Source organism: Ciconia boyciana, chromosome 4, assembly GCF_034638445.1.
Source record: "Ciconia boyciana chromosome 4, ASM3463844v1, whole genome shotgun sequence".
NCBI lineage: Eukaryota > Metazoa > Chordata > Aves > Ciconiiformes > Ciconiidae > Ciconia > Ciconia boyciana.
This window is the reverse complement of record NC_132937.1, coordinates 95,101,004-95,115,183: the sequence shown is the minus strand read 5'-3', so window position 1 is coordinate 95,115,183 and position 14,180 is coordinate 95,101,004. Positions and strand designations below refer to the sequence as shown.

Sequence of the window (14,180 nt, the reverse complement as noted above, 5' to 3'; positions counted from 1 at the left end):
TTTTTCCTCTCTGGCTTCCTTTTCACCCAATTTAGTAGAAGTTTCTGCTTATATTCCTTTGGTCTCAGCTGCATGACAGCAGCCTTCAAGATGCTATTTGTGATACCAAATTACTGAATTTTATACCTGAAGGCAGTAATTACAATTGGTGTTCGCAGATGTGTTTAGTCAGCTGTTCTCCAAAAACACTTAGCAGATTCTTCTGCTATTGCTGCAACTTGCGTGACACGTTTTCAAACACTGGTGGCATCTCCATCTCATTTGTGGCTTAGGTATGAAATTCTTGCCTCTTTGTTTTCTGCATGTTCTTTTCTTTTTTCTTTTTTTTAATTTATTTTTGGTTTGGGTGTTTGGGGTTTTGTGAGGTTTTTTGGTGTTTTTTTTTTCTTTTCTTAACACATTAGTGTACCTGCCAGTTCTTGCACTCCATTTGAGAAGTTAATTGTAGCTTAGGGTAGTGCACAATAGCATTGTTCACACCTCCTCATACTTGGCATAATGTCCCTGTTGTGGATTAGAGGGACTTGAAGGCTGCAGTAGTGACTGGAAACCCTTGAGAGACATTTCAGCACCTGGAAGTTACTATGGGATAGGGCCACTCTGATAATACCCTTCTTCCTCAGTCAGATCAGCCTTGAGAGATCAGTTTTTCTTAGACAGGCTTTGCAACATCTTAAGCAAGATCTGGCCCTGAAATACCAGGTACATTATTTGAAGAGTATCCTACATCCTTTTGCACAGAGAGGGCTCTAGGAGATAATATCTTTTGCCCCTCTGTCTTCTTCCTACCCAATAGCTAAAGTTATTGCTGCATTATTAAATCATGTTACCTATCTTTTGGCATATTTTTTCAGCTTAATGATTTCTTTCTATTTTTACCCTGACTGTTTTTTGAGGAGTCATATGTCTATAATTCTTAGGTGGAATAAGTGCTCTTGTACTCTGGATTTCTGACATCTCTTTCCCTCCCTGGTAGCTGGGGTGAGCAAGGAAGTATTTGATTCATTGGCATGGCACCTATCCAGTACCCCCTGCTGAACTCTGAGACAAATAAGGAGTCTGTCTTGCTGAGAATTTAATGTGGGGATCCATTAAAGGTTTTAGACTATCGAGATGCTGAATTTTGAATTGACACAAGGCTGAGGTAGCAGGCAGAAATGTCCAAGTCTTCAACATCCAAAGAATTTATTTTTGTCTTCAGAAGACAAGTGCCACATGGACCGATTAAAAATCTGTCCTCACTGGTTTTAATTTAGTGCCATATTTTAAACCCATTACTTTTTATGATTTATGTGCTGCAATATTGTTAAGAGAAGGCGAAGAAAAAGTTTCCAAGAAGTCAAGGAAAGAGAGAGCTACTAGCCATAAGAAATATAAGTCCATGGTGGTTGCTCCCTAAGCAAAGGTCACTTCAGCAACTCTTAACAGTGAAGTAAAACTAAATCAGAGACTAAATGTCAGCTTTTGTTGACATTTAGAAAAACTAAATGTTTTTCTTAATTACAAAGGATGTGGCAAAACACGACACGGGACAAAAAAGTTCTTGTCTTTCAGAATGCCTAGTGCTTAATAACGTTGTGTGTGTGTGTCAGACCTGAAAAAAATTGCTCCTAATTTAGTGAGAAGCTGTTCATATTTATTTATTTTCATTAAAGTGTTTGACAGAATTTCCTTGGTGCATCTCAGTAGAACTTTTTGTGGACAAACATGACATTGGTGATGGAGAGGGAGAAGTTTAGTAACTGACACAAAAATTAGAATATTTAAGTTTTTATTTTGGTGGTAGAATTGTGTAAACTTACGTACGAAATGCTGGTGCAAAACAATGTAATTTTTTTAGAATTGTCCTTGAACATCACTATCTCATCATTTTCTGCAATGCTATACAGACCTTTATTGATACTTATATTAATCAAAACATTAGTTGTGCTTCCCAGTTGTTTATATATTTTCCTGCCCATAGAATTGTGCAGTGTTTGTATCCATGCATCATCAAGAACCATAAGCACTATTAGAAATTTACTAGACCAAGTCATTTGTTGCAGTTCCACTTGGGTTCAGTTGCTTAAAGAATGGGAGAAGGTTTAAACACTTCCACAAATATGTTTAAGGGGAATACATAGATATATAAATATTTACAGTATATAAACCTTCTTGTAAGACAGAGTTGTATCAGAGAGGCTCCTATCGTTATTCCATGCAATGAACTAACAAGTCAGTTAAGAATAGATGCACTGGCTCTCAAATTAAAGTGTGCTTTGATGCCTGCTTAGGAAACAGTGCCTCAAAAAACCATAATTCATGACATATATAATTCCAGAGAAGAATCCTAGACTTATTCTGTGAGGCTTTTATTAAGTAGACTTGAGAGCTACCGAGATCCAGACCTTCTCAAAAATCTGAAGCAGCTACTGACCTCTGGGGCGCAGAAAACAAAAAAATATGGACTCTAATTGTCAGGCATTAGAAACAATGTGAGTCATATTTTGAAAAGTGAAATTGCAACTTTATAAGAGTAAGCCTTGTTCTCTCCTTAATGCAGTGGGGTATTGTTTCAGCTTTTTAAATAAAATTGCAATTCTGTACAAAAAATAAGTTTTTACATGTTTTTATAAACTGCATAGAAAGGTGAACCCACTGGTAAGAGAGGGGACAAGCAGATTTCCGTCCTGCTTGAAAGGAGCAGATGTTCTGCCAATAACACACTGTTATATACTAATATTAGTAGTGCGATTCTACATTAAGATATGGTTGACTTGAGAGACACTGCTGATTTCCCTTTTATGAGCTGTACAACTGTAAATAAGGTTTCGTTTGCTGAATGAGGTAAGCCAAATCGAAGATACTGGAGTGTGCTGCACTCCATACAGTGCACTTGGTTGACCTTTATGGAAATGGTTGAAATTCTAATTTCCTTGCACTTTTACTGCTTTACAAGGGCCTGCGTGTTTACAGCCTTCACCACATGCACAACCCTTTTTTCTTTCTTTCTTATCAGAGAATCTCACCATCAGAGAGAGGGCATGAAGAAGCCTCCCTCTTCTGTAACACATAATTTCAAATGCCTTTTTTATTAAAGTAATCTTTTCACACTTGTCATTGAACTTCTTCTACAGTTTATAAACCCTCTGTATTTTAAATTGCTTTCTAATACCTATTTTGAATGCATGTTTATGTAGGTTACATTATTTCAGCTTTCATGTGATTCTGAGATGTGAAAGGTTCCATTAAATTTTTTTATGCAAGATCATAGGAAAAATTCCATTACTAATTATTGGTAAAATAATTATAATTCTTTTGCTAATTATTGCTACTATTAATACATGCATTACTAGCATTGATGATCACTGGCATTTTAGTTCGTAATGCAGTGCTGCTGATAGAGCTGAAATATGCCATTCATTTGTAAAACAGTGATGTTGATCATAGCATTTCAGTGACCTGCCAGTGGTCCTTCGCTACAGCTGACTAGATGATGCCTGTGTAAATATATTTGTTTCTTTTTGAAGAGACCCCAAAGAGTGGGTTTAAATGTGCAGCAGCTCATTTGTCATCAGAAATTGCCCCTGGGAGGTCCCAGTAGACTCCTTTCCTTTATCTCTCCCTTGTCTCCAGTGGTAGTGCCATGAACAGAAGGGAGCTTCTCTTTCACGATGTAAAGAATCAAGTCTTTTTTGTCCCTCTTTTCGTAGTCAAAGCATACTTTTAGCTCTTCATTTTCTTCTGGAGTTACAGGTACTCTTGCTTGCCAAAAAGATCCTCTTCATCATCTGTTTAGTCAGATGTTTCTGCCTTCTTGCTGTAGATCCCACACTTGCCACTAATCTCCTGGCTTTTTAGATTTCTAGATTATTGTCACACTTTGGGATGGAATAAGTAGAGATGTTACATGTATTTGCTGGTACTACCGTTTGTTTATCATAAGGGACTGACCTTGTTTGTGGGCTATGAAATAGTATAGTAGAAGCCAAGAGCCGCTAGAACCTCACAAAGTGCAGGAAGGTATGACAGATTTGGGTATAAATTTGGTTTTGAGAGAGGAGTTTTACTGTGTGAGCATGGAGTTAAATATGGAAGAATGGGAGGAGTGCAACATTAAATTAACATGGTTAATGGAACCACCAAAGTTCTAAATATGTACAACATAAACTTGAAATCTGTGCCCTCACAGGTTAAATCTTGTATTGCATTTTACTGTATTATTATGGAAAAATGAATGGAAAGTATTTGTGAATTATTATGCAGTTACTTACCTCTTGACTCTCCCCAAAACATTTTTGTTTCCTACTCCAGGGTTCCTACCTTTCCACCTTCTCCAGTGGAAAGTATAGATGTGTGATTATATGATCTGAATGTTTTATTATTCTTCACTGTTAATGCATTAAGTTGTTTATATTCTGCATTCACAATTGCTGTATCAAAGTTTTAAATAATACATCTTGATAGATGCATTCACTAAGAATCTCTAAATTTATTTAGTTCTGCTAAACATTATGGAATAATATACTGAATTCTCTGTGGAAGTATTTAAGCTGGATGCTTGAGGTGTGAGCATGGCACAAGCCATACGCCCAATGACTCAATGCGGTATTTACAAGCTAAGTTGAATTATATAGCAGTATTTCTTTTTTTTCATAGCCTTTCATGTCCCCTCGATACCCTGGAGGTCCAAGGCCACCTTTAAGAATACCCAATCAGGTAAGATTTTATCACTGATGCACCATTGTGGTCCAGGGTGATTGATGGTGCAGTGGTGGTAACAGGGAATGTTGTCTTGTTGGCTACCAATGGCTCATTGGCTACAAAACTCACTCAGTCCCTCTCCACCCCATTTTGTCGGACCATTAAATAGTTATTTTGATAAGGTGTGGCAGTGCCACTCCCAGCTCACTTTCCTGCGCTTAATTAGCGTCTACACCTCAAAATTTGTTGTGTGTTGAGCCTGTTTGCAGAGGGAGGATATAGTTGCCTTGTATGGTGCTGCATTAACCTCAGCCAGCCAACGCTGCCTGCTCTGAGATGAAGGCAGAATGTCCCCGTAACTGTTACACTCTCTAAAGTTTTCTAACCACATGAAGCAGTTAGCTCTGAGAAATTTTTTACTTAATTCTATGTAAAATGCATTACTCCTTCCTATTCTTTGTTGGATATATGAAGCATATTTATTTCATAGTAAATATGGAGAATATTGGTGAGAAGCAGATAACATAAAGTGCTCTATGGCTCTTATAGACACTCTGAGGACTTCATAAAAGCATCGAATTCCCAGTTTTCTCTCATCTCCATCAAAGGATATGCATGCCAGTGTAACAAGAATGAGTAATGAGCTGCTGTTCGTCAGCAGAGACCTTTATTGGCCCATCTGTGAAAAGATGGTTCTGGAAGCAGATAGCATTTGTATTTTTAAGTACTCCGTAGTGCAGATAGAGGAGGAGAAGGTGATTGTCAACAGATGAAAAGTTAAAGGTAAGCAGACAGAAAAATATCCGTGGAGCTCTGAAAGAAAAACTGGGTCAGTTACAATATTGGGAAAGGTTGATAGGATCGATGAACAGGTGTTTTGGTCCAGCTGAGACTCCAGGACTGCCTTTCTTGTTGTCACAGCTTGATGAGGAGACTTTTATGCCCCAACCTCAGTTCTGGCTATTTTTTATATCTGTATAACACAGTGTCAACAAACTTGTCTTTCGCGCTGGCACAATATTGCCAGAAAGTATGAAGTTTAAATTTTAGTGAGCTGGATATATCAGGTGGCAAGACTTCTTCAGATATTCCTCTACATCAAACTTGGTGATGTTTGGGAGCAGGTTAAGTTATTTGTACAATAGCTACTTTCTCACAAGGGAAATGGGTGACTTAACCTTGCTGAAGTGATCATCAAGGGACAATATAAGAGTGCAATGTTATTAGCACTTTAGTTAAATATTTGCTGCAGACATACTGTAACTCAGTACAAAATATCTTCCTGATTTTTGCACCTTTCAGTGAATCTTAGCCAAAGATACAACAGTGTTTGGGTTTCACATATTCCTTTGTTTATCTTTCTGTGTTTCTGAACACTGTAAATATTGGCAGGTAGAAACTGGATGTGGTGAGTGCTGTGAAAGCGCTGCCAACCTGCAGTTTCAGTTTCGGAAGCATTTTTGTCTACACATTGTGATATTTTCAGTTCAAAGCTGTAACATAATCACATAATCTCAGTGAATTACAGCTCTTGCAATTCATTTACATTATGCCGCATTCATGAATTACTGCTTTTAACAACATTGCCATTATTTAAGTTACAGTATAGCTGGGCAGTGTGTAGAAGTAATAAACTATTGTAGTGCAGCTTTAAGGCTGAAATTTTGATTAGGTGGAAGTCAGTAAAAATCAGAGTTAAAATTCCCACTGTAACTATAACTCTGTTCCTTAATGCCTTGCAGTGGGGACTGTGTTTCTTAGGCAAGGAAAGGTAGCACAGGGCATGCATGCACAGCACAGTCCAGTGCTGGGTAAGGGTTGTCTGAGCTATATCTAGGCTTTGTAGCAAGGAAAGTTAGTACCTACCGAGTGCCTCACAAGTGCCCCTAAGTTGCCTCCAGTACTCGATCACATCCCACGAGATCAAGCCCTACAAGGGTATTTGCTGTTGGCAATGTATTGTGCTGTGCAGGTACACTTGTTTTTCTTGAAAAGTGGTATGACATGTTAGAAAGGAACCGCAGTCCCTCATGTAATGATCCGCAGTGTAATGACTGTGGGAGTTAAGTCTTTGGTCACGTGTGCTCACAGCAGCAAATGCCTCCGTGTCCTTGCGTGTCACCTGCCATCTCTGGCAGAAGTGACTAGTTCCTGCTTTGCTAGTACTTGACACTTTTCCATGCACTACATGTATTGTTCTTAGGTATCGTCCAGACTTCAAGCCACTGTAGTACATGTAAAACTCTGATTTATGTCATCTCAGGTTATTTGTTTATTCCAGTAATCTTCCAGTACAGTACCTTTTGACTGTATTTCCTTTGAGGTAATAATGTGCATCCTAATTTTGAATTTCCTAGCTTTTGTGGAAACAAACTGTATAACATTTGCAGATAGGTTCACCTTTGTATATATATATCCAAGTCTACTACAGTATTTCCAGGTCAAGAGTAACTTATCCATTCCCACAGTAAGCAATACCTGTATTGCCTGGGTACATTACTTTCATAATAACAGATTTACTCATTCTGGATACATTTTTACTGAAAACGTGGTGTTGTTTTGAAATGCTAAATAGCACCTAGTGGATCAGCTACAAAGATCCATGCATAAAAACATTTTTTTAGTTGACTAAACTATAGGTAAGACACTGTAGAAATAAGCCCTAAACGTAATTCAGTTACTGTAAACCCAGAGGGCAGATTAAAATGTGAGGACATAAAAGCAATGCGTTTGATTTGGACCAGAGTTGAAAATGTACCTTCATGCTTGAAGGCAAGATTTAGGAGCAAGTTTTGTGGCTGTTGTTGTCTCCTGTAGATGAATAATAAGCTTATCTTGGCATTGATGCCCTTGAAGAGTAAGGCAGAGTGGAAGGTAAAATGTCCCCCACATCAGAGCCCTCATTAACCGTACATTGTGAATGCTGCGCGGTTAGCTCAGTTACAGCTCACTCAGAGAATATCAGTGTCTGTGTCCTGACCTCTGAAAGGAAATATTAGAATAATGGTTAAAAGGGAAAACTGTAGCAATATAAGCTTTGGATAAATTGCCACATACCCAAGCAAGAGGCAGTGTTTGGAGGTTAAATAATAGGTAAGCTAAAGTGAAGGAGGTATTGGGGTGGGGAAGCAAATTAGGCAATTATATTTTGGAGATTATTTATGCATAATTCCACAGAAGTCCAAGAGTTTGTCCATGCAAATCCATAGTCAGGGTTATAGTACATTCAGGATTTTAGTTTAGTTAGGCACTTAGGACATTTAGTTCGTGCATTTAGGAAGGTTAACTCTTCACATTACTCTTGACTCAGAAGAAACATCTGGGAATTAAAAGCAAAACATCTGCATTATGTCTTTAACGTAAATTTCAAAGCATTATATGCTTTTAATATATGGTTTCTATGCCTGCAGGCACTCGGAGGTGTCCCAGGAAGTCAGCCATTATTGCCTAGTGGGATGGACCCAACACGGCAGCAAGGTGAATGAAATAATTATTTGGACCGTTCAACAGTACTGTCTTCTCAAACTTGCGTCTTTCTTTCTGTGTTTCAAAGCTTACTGCAGCTTTTTAAGCTTTTTGTTAATTAAAAAGGGATGATTTGTTAAAGTTGTTTTAGAAGGTCCTTGTGTATTGCATAGTTTTTTAAGTTACGTAATTTTATTTACAGGGCATCCAAACATGGGTGGGCCAATGCAGAGAATGACTCCTCCAAGAGGAATGGTTCCGTTAGGACCACAGGTACCTTCCACAGATAGATAGCCATTTTTATTGATAGGCCTATACTTACACTATATTACTCTGGCTTTCCATAGCTTGAAGATGGCCAGGACTTGTTCTTCTAATCCCATTTTAAAATAAACTTTCTGTTTTACAAAAATTAATTCTGAGTTGCAGCTGTACAAAGTCTAAAATTAAAACATCAGTCATTTTCATTAAGATTTGAGATTAAATGAGGAATCCCTTAACTTGCTTATTTCGGAAATGTTATATTTGTCCTACAGCTAATGTATGTTATAATCAAAGGCTGACATTTATAAAGGAGACCAAGGATCGAGTAGATGTTTCCTTATCCTCCCAACCTAATTGATTATGCTGATTAGGAGGAAAGGATTAATACTTCTAACTTAGGCAAACTCTTTGTACCGAAAATACCCCCCGAAATTCTGTAAAGTTTTCCTTTCGTCCACTATTGATCTAGATTTTTGGTGAGTGCTAGAGAGATTTTAATGTAAAATGAGGAGTTCATGCTGCCATTTCTCCCCCTTGTCAATCACAAACATCTCTCTAGCTCTGTTTTCAAAGAGCGAAGCAACCTTGGATTGCAAGAATCAACTTTCTCCATGGTGCTTACCTGGTCATAATTGTTGATAGGCTCTTCCTTCAAAAGTGTGAAAATATGAGTGGATATTTGTCAGTGTTACGTTTCAGCAGTAAACTAAGGTAGAAAACAAATTAATTCTGATGCATACCTGAAATATGAATCCAAAAGGTCATTCTGTATTTTGTCAGTGCTCTCAGTGAGAGAAAATTTAGGTGGTGATGTTTCATACTGGTGTTCCCAAGTATTTTGTTTTACAGCGTGCTTGTTGTGCCCACACTTTGCATTGTTACTTCCTGTTTCAGATAATCTCTCTAGTGACTTCTTTGTTCCTTGGAATAGCAACTGAATTTTAAATGATTACATAGCTTTGCCTTTCAAATCTGTTCATAACTGTCTTTACAATTTTGGGTCTTCTTGGTAGAAACCAGTTGTGCAGTTCTACACAACATCTGCTGTGTGACCAACAAACCGTTATTAAATACATTTGTTATTTTTTCTGTAGCACTGAAGTATATTTACCGCTTGCCTTTTAGAGGTAGAAAGAGAAGCTTTGCAATGCTGCCATATGAGATTGAGCTAATACTTTATGCAGCACCATTAGTCACACAGCAGGCAAATCTCATGCCAGTTTTTATAAGGATAATTTTTCCATTTTTGCTGTCTCTTAAAATCCAGTGTTTTGTAAGGTTCTTCTTTCTTGTACCGAACATCCTCTTAAAATGGGGAAAAATGTAGCTAATCACAAAATTTAAGTTCACAAATCAATCTTTTCTATAAATGGATCATCATCTATCTTTGTATCTGGCATTTAGGATCTTCTCAGAATGGAGTTCTAAAACCAAATTTGATTAATCTTTCACACCTACTTTTAAGTCCTCTTGCTACAGTGCTGTAAAGTTGACTTAGGTGTGCCCATAGTTGGAGGCCCTGCTACCTTGCTGCACAGGCAGTCAACTTGCAAAACACTTAATGCGCTGATATAGAAATGCTTATGTCCAGTATAGCAAGTATAGCATCCATATGCTTGAAAGCTTACAGAAAATTTACCTCAGTTTTGTATTTTATGATTCTAGACTGTTTCAAACTAAATAACACGAAGCCAAAAGCAGTGGGTGGCTGTAAATGCTTGAATCTGTGAAAAGCGCCAAAGAATTAGGTTCAGGCTTTTTTCAAGCCATAGTTATGCTAGATCAATGGAGTACTACCTCCAATCTGTGACCGCTACTTCTCCCCATCCTTCGTATCTGCTGGTGAGCCTCCCACATGCTCCCTTATGCTTTCTAGTCAAAAAGAATTGGGTCATCTTAAATATTTAAGAAAGAAGTCTTGGCTAACCTGACATTAGGGAGCACTTTTATGAACAACTCAACTACCAGATAAACAGTGGTGGTGGTGACCTTGAGTAAAAAGCTGTAAGGAACAAATTGGGGCACTAACTTCTGTAGAGAGTATAGCTGCAGCTGAAGGAACGTGTATATTGGTAGCCTTAATGAAAGCGCTCTTATTTTAGGACGAAGGAGTACATTTGATTAGAATTAGCAATAATTAGAGTTAGAAGTACATTTGATTAGGATTCTTCCAGTCCTGCAGGATGCCATAGAGATCTTTAACCCCTGTCTACACAAATGATTCCTGAATTAAAATAAAGAGGGGACATACCAGACAGACCAAATAGGGAGAATGGCTCAGCCTTCCACATCAAGATGGAAAAATGAAATAAAACAGATACGGAACTGCTGTTCTGTTACAGTCAGATTGTGTTCTCTTACAGATCCAGTAGTGCCAACTGGGGATGTTACTGTGCCCAGCTGCTTTGACTACCCACCAGTTACTGCCCTATAGTTCTGACAGAGGAGTTGCTCAGGCAAAATCATCTAGGATAAGCTAGGTTAAACAGGAGGTTTTGAGTTAATCTGGCTAACTTTTGCCTGAGCATGTGCACCAATTGGTCTACCAGCTGCACACAAAAAGGCAGGAATGAGTAGTGATTGATGACCAGCAGCTGTGGATAATACTATCTTCAGATGGCACTGTTGGGTCTGGATGAGGACATCTGTTTGCAGCTTCTGGTTGTATTCTTGCAAACTAGCTATCGATGGGACACTTTCAGGACTGTTAACAATGAAGAAAATTTTAAGTTTGGGGTTTTTGTTTGCAGCAACAGAACCTCCTCTCCCAGTTATAGATCAGTTCTAGATCAGTTCTAGGTAACTGATATGTCGTATCTGTCAATGTATAAACAGCACAAGACCCACACTTTGAATATCACTGTTGGATTTCTCCCATGTATTCATGATTTCATGTTTACATGGTTTTGTGAATCAGACCAGTACAGAGAACACCCATAAGCCTGAGTCATATAGTTTATGCAGTTTGTAGTATACTATACATGAAATGGAGTGTATTCGTTTTATTATTGGAAAATAGACTGCAACAATGATCTAATTTTTTTAAAAGTAAAACACTTATTTGTGTCCCTCTGCTTCCAAAATGCACAGCTGTTGATTTTAGACAATTTACTATTATCCATTCTTTTGAAATATTGGAAAAATGTAGCAGGATTAACACAGATTAGGGAGTGCATTATGATTGTGAGGTGAGATAGAGTGTTCTGCTTGTATTCCTCTGAATAAAAATAGGTATAATTTAGTTCTTCATGAAAATAGTACAGTTAAACTTGTGTCATAATATCAGAGCATAAGCTCAGATTTTATAGGCATTGGGCAATTCATTTGTTGGCATCACTATGACATTCATTATCTTATTAAATACTTTTCATATTATTTCTATTGCCATAGACTTATTAGAATTGACTGATTAGAAGAGAAATGTAATAGTTATGCTGTCTGTTATAAAAGTGATATCATATGGTGTAATTTTATACAAGCATTTATTGATATCCTAAAAAAATCTAATTTAAAATAATTCTATTTAAATTCCATGATGTAGAAATCTTAGAATCTAAGTCCAGGTTTCTGATTTTGAATGAGCTCCCTTGGTATAAAAGTTGAATACATTATAAAACATGCCCCTTGCTGGCCGTTGACTTGACCTCTATATGTGTAAATAATTCCTCCTGAAACAATTGGCATTTTAAGTATTCTTAGTCTGTTTCTGTTGTTTGTAATTCTTTCTCCTTGGGGTTAACAATGTTATTTTTTTAAGTCAACAATGGAAACTCCTGAAAGAATGAATTACATTGGCCTATCCAGTCAGCGGTTATGTAGGGATATCATTAACCTGCTGTCCTTTCTTTCCCCCTCCTCTTTGGTTTTGTTTTTTTGTTTTGTGGTAGTCTGACCCTTGGTTATCATTGCAGAACTATGGAGGTGCAATGAGACCCCCACTGAATGCTTTAGGTGGCCCGGGGATGCCTGGAATGAACATGTAAGCACAATAATAAAATCTTATAATATTTAGAAAAATCATTATTTCATTGTAGAAATACCATTTGGGATACATAAGACAAGGAGAATGTGCTTTGATAAGTAACATGCTTGGATGACTAATAACTGCAATTTAAAAAAGTGAACCCACAGCAGTTTCTTTCTTCTGCATGCATCTCTTACAGGCACCTTTGCTGTCCCTACAAGTCTGTACAAATACTTAGTTTCTTTCACAGGTCAAAGTTCAAATATTGGGAATATTTTGTCAGTATAGTCACTGATATATCCTTGTATGCATTTTTTTAAAAAATGACATTATTTACATTTATGTTTTTACTTTACCGATGAAGTATTTTGTAAAGAATGGTACAAGTATGGGTCTTTTCTGCAAAATAAAGAAGTACTTAATTTTAGCAATATAAAAACATTGCCTAGAACTATTTATAAAAAAAGACGTATTTGAAAGAAGTGTGGATGATTCTCTCTCTCTTGCTGTTTTTATTTCCATAACTACATTTATTTCCAGTCTAAACATATAGAAGAGTATTACAGATATGAGTGTAAGGTTTTCAGTGTTCTATGTACCTCTGGGACTGGATCATCATTTTGTAAAAATTGATATAGGCTGAGTTCAGTTAAGCTATACTGATTTATTCCGGGCATGGATTTAGTCACGGGAGTGTGTTATGCCTTTGATACCTGTAGACAACCCCCGTTTCTAAGCGTGTAGAAAAATTTCAGATGTGAAATTACTGTATCTAGAGTAGACTAGGTTTAAGCTGAGGATTTTAGCATAGCAAGTGGCCCAACACGAGCAATCTTCTGCACTTTAGATAAATCTTTTGCTTGCTTGGAGCTGCTTACGTGATTAGCAAGCCTGGAAAACAAAAATAAGGTGCTCCTTGTATCATTTAGATTTATCTCTTAAGAGATTCACAGATTTTAAGGAGCTGCTATAGTTACCTTTAGTATACCACAGACCAGAGATTATCAAGTCATTCTTGTATCATGGCCCTACCTCTACTGAAGTTAGTACATTTTTTCATAACCAGCATTTTGCAGGGCCTGGGGTGGTCACAGAAGGCAGCATGGTGGTCTGGCTATCAAGACACTAGAATGATTTTACAACCTAAAGCAGAGAACATGTTCTTTTCTTACTCCTTTTACACCTTTGTCTTTCAAGAATGAGTTTTCAGCAGATTCATACAGAAAACACAGTGAAGATTTATATATGCTTGTTATCATATCATCAATACCCATTTTTACTCTTATTTTTATGGGAAACATAAATAAGATATGATAATTTTCATTTCAAGTAAAGACTTACCAATCTGAAAGAGTAGAATAGATATTGAGATAGATAATACCATTAAAAAATATTTAATCCACCAAATCCACCACCAAGGTATGATTTCCAGACATACCTTGAATTCTTGAAGCAAATAAAATAATAACTAAAGTTGGTTGTTACTCTATCATAGACATCATATATTGGACTCAAGACAATTCTAGGAACCTTCCCTAGAAGGGTAGGCATTTCTTCTTTTAAATAAAATTGATGTAGAAAAAATATTTAGATATTTGAAGTTCAGTGTGAGTACAATATAAACACTGCAGAGATTGTCCTCAGGAGGAGATTGTATTATAAGAAAAGAAAATTAACTTTCTAAAATAAAATGTTGTAGAAGTAAAATTGAGGGTAGATAATTATTTTGAGGCTACTTATCCACATAAATGAGAGTTTACCTAGGAAAAATAAGAAAACAGGTTCCTGGATGACAAAAATTCCT

General features: G+C 37.0%; 1 protein-coding gene across 3 annotated transcripts in view; it reads left to right on the top strand.

The window, feature by feature from the left end:
* SSBP2 (single stranded DNA binding protein 2) overlaps nucleotides 1-14,180 on the top strand; it is a 199,315-nt gene that overhangs the window by 143,393 nt on the left and 41,742 nt on the right. For all 3 annotated transcript variants that reach the window (XM_072860678.1, XM_072860679.1, XM_072860676.1), the window contains 4 exons: nucleotides 4,639-4,698; nucleotides 8,094-8,160; nucleotides 8,351-8,421; nucleotides 12,324-12,391. In XM_072860678.1, the coding sequence (XP_072716779.1) occupies nucleotides 4,639-4,698; nucleotides 8,094-8,160; nucleotides 8,351-8,421; nucleotides 12,324-12,391 (266 nt within the window). The remainder of the gene's footprint in view (nucleotides 1-4,638; nucleotides 4,699-8,093; nucleotides 8,161-8,350; nucleotides 8,422-12,323; nucleotides 12,392-14,180) is intronic.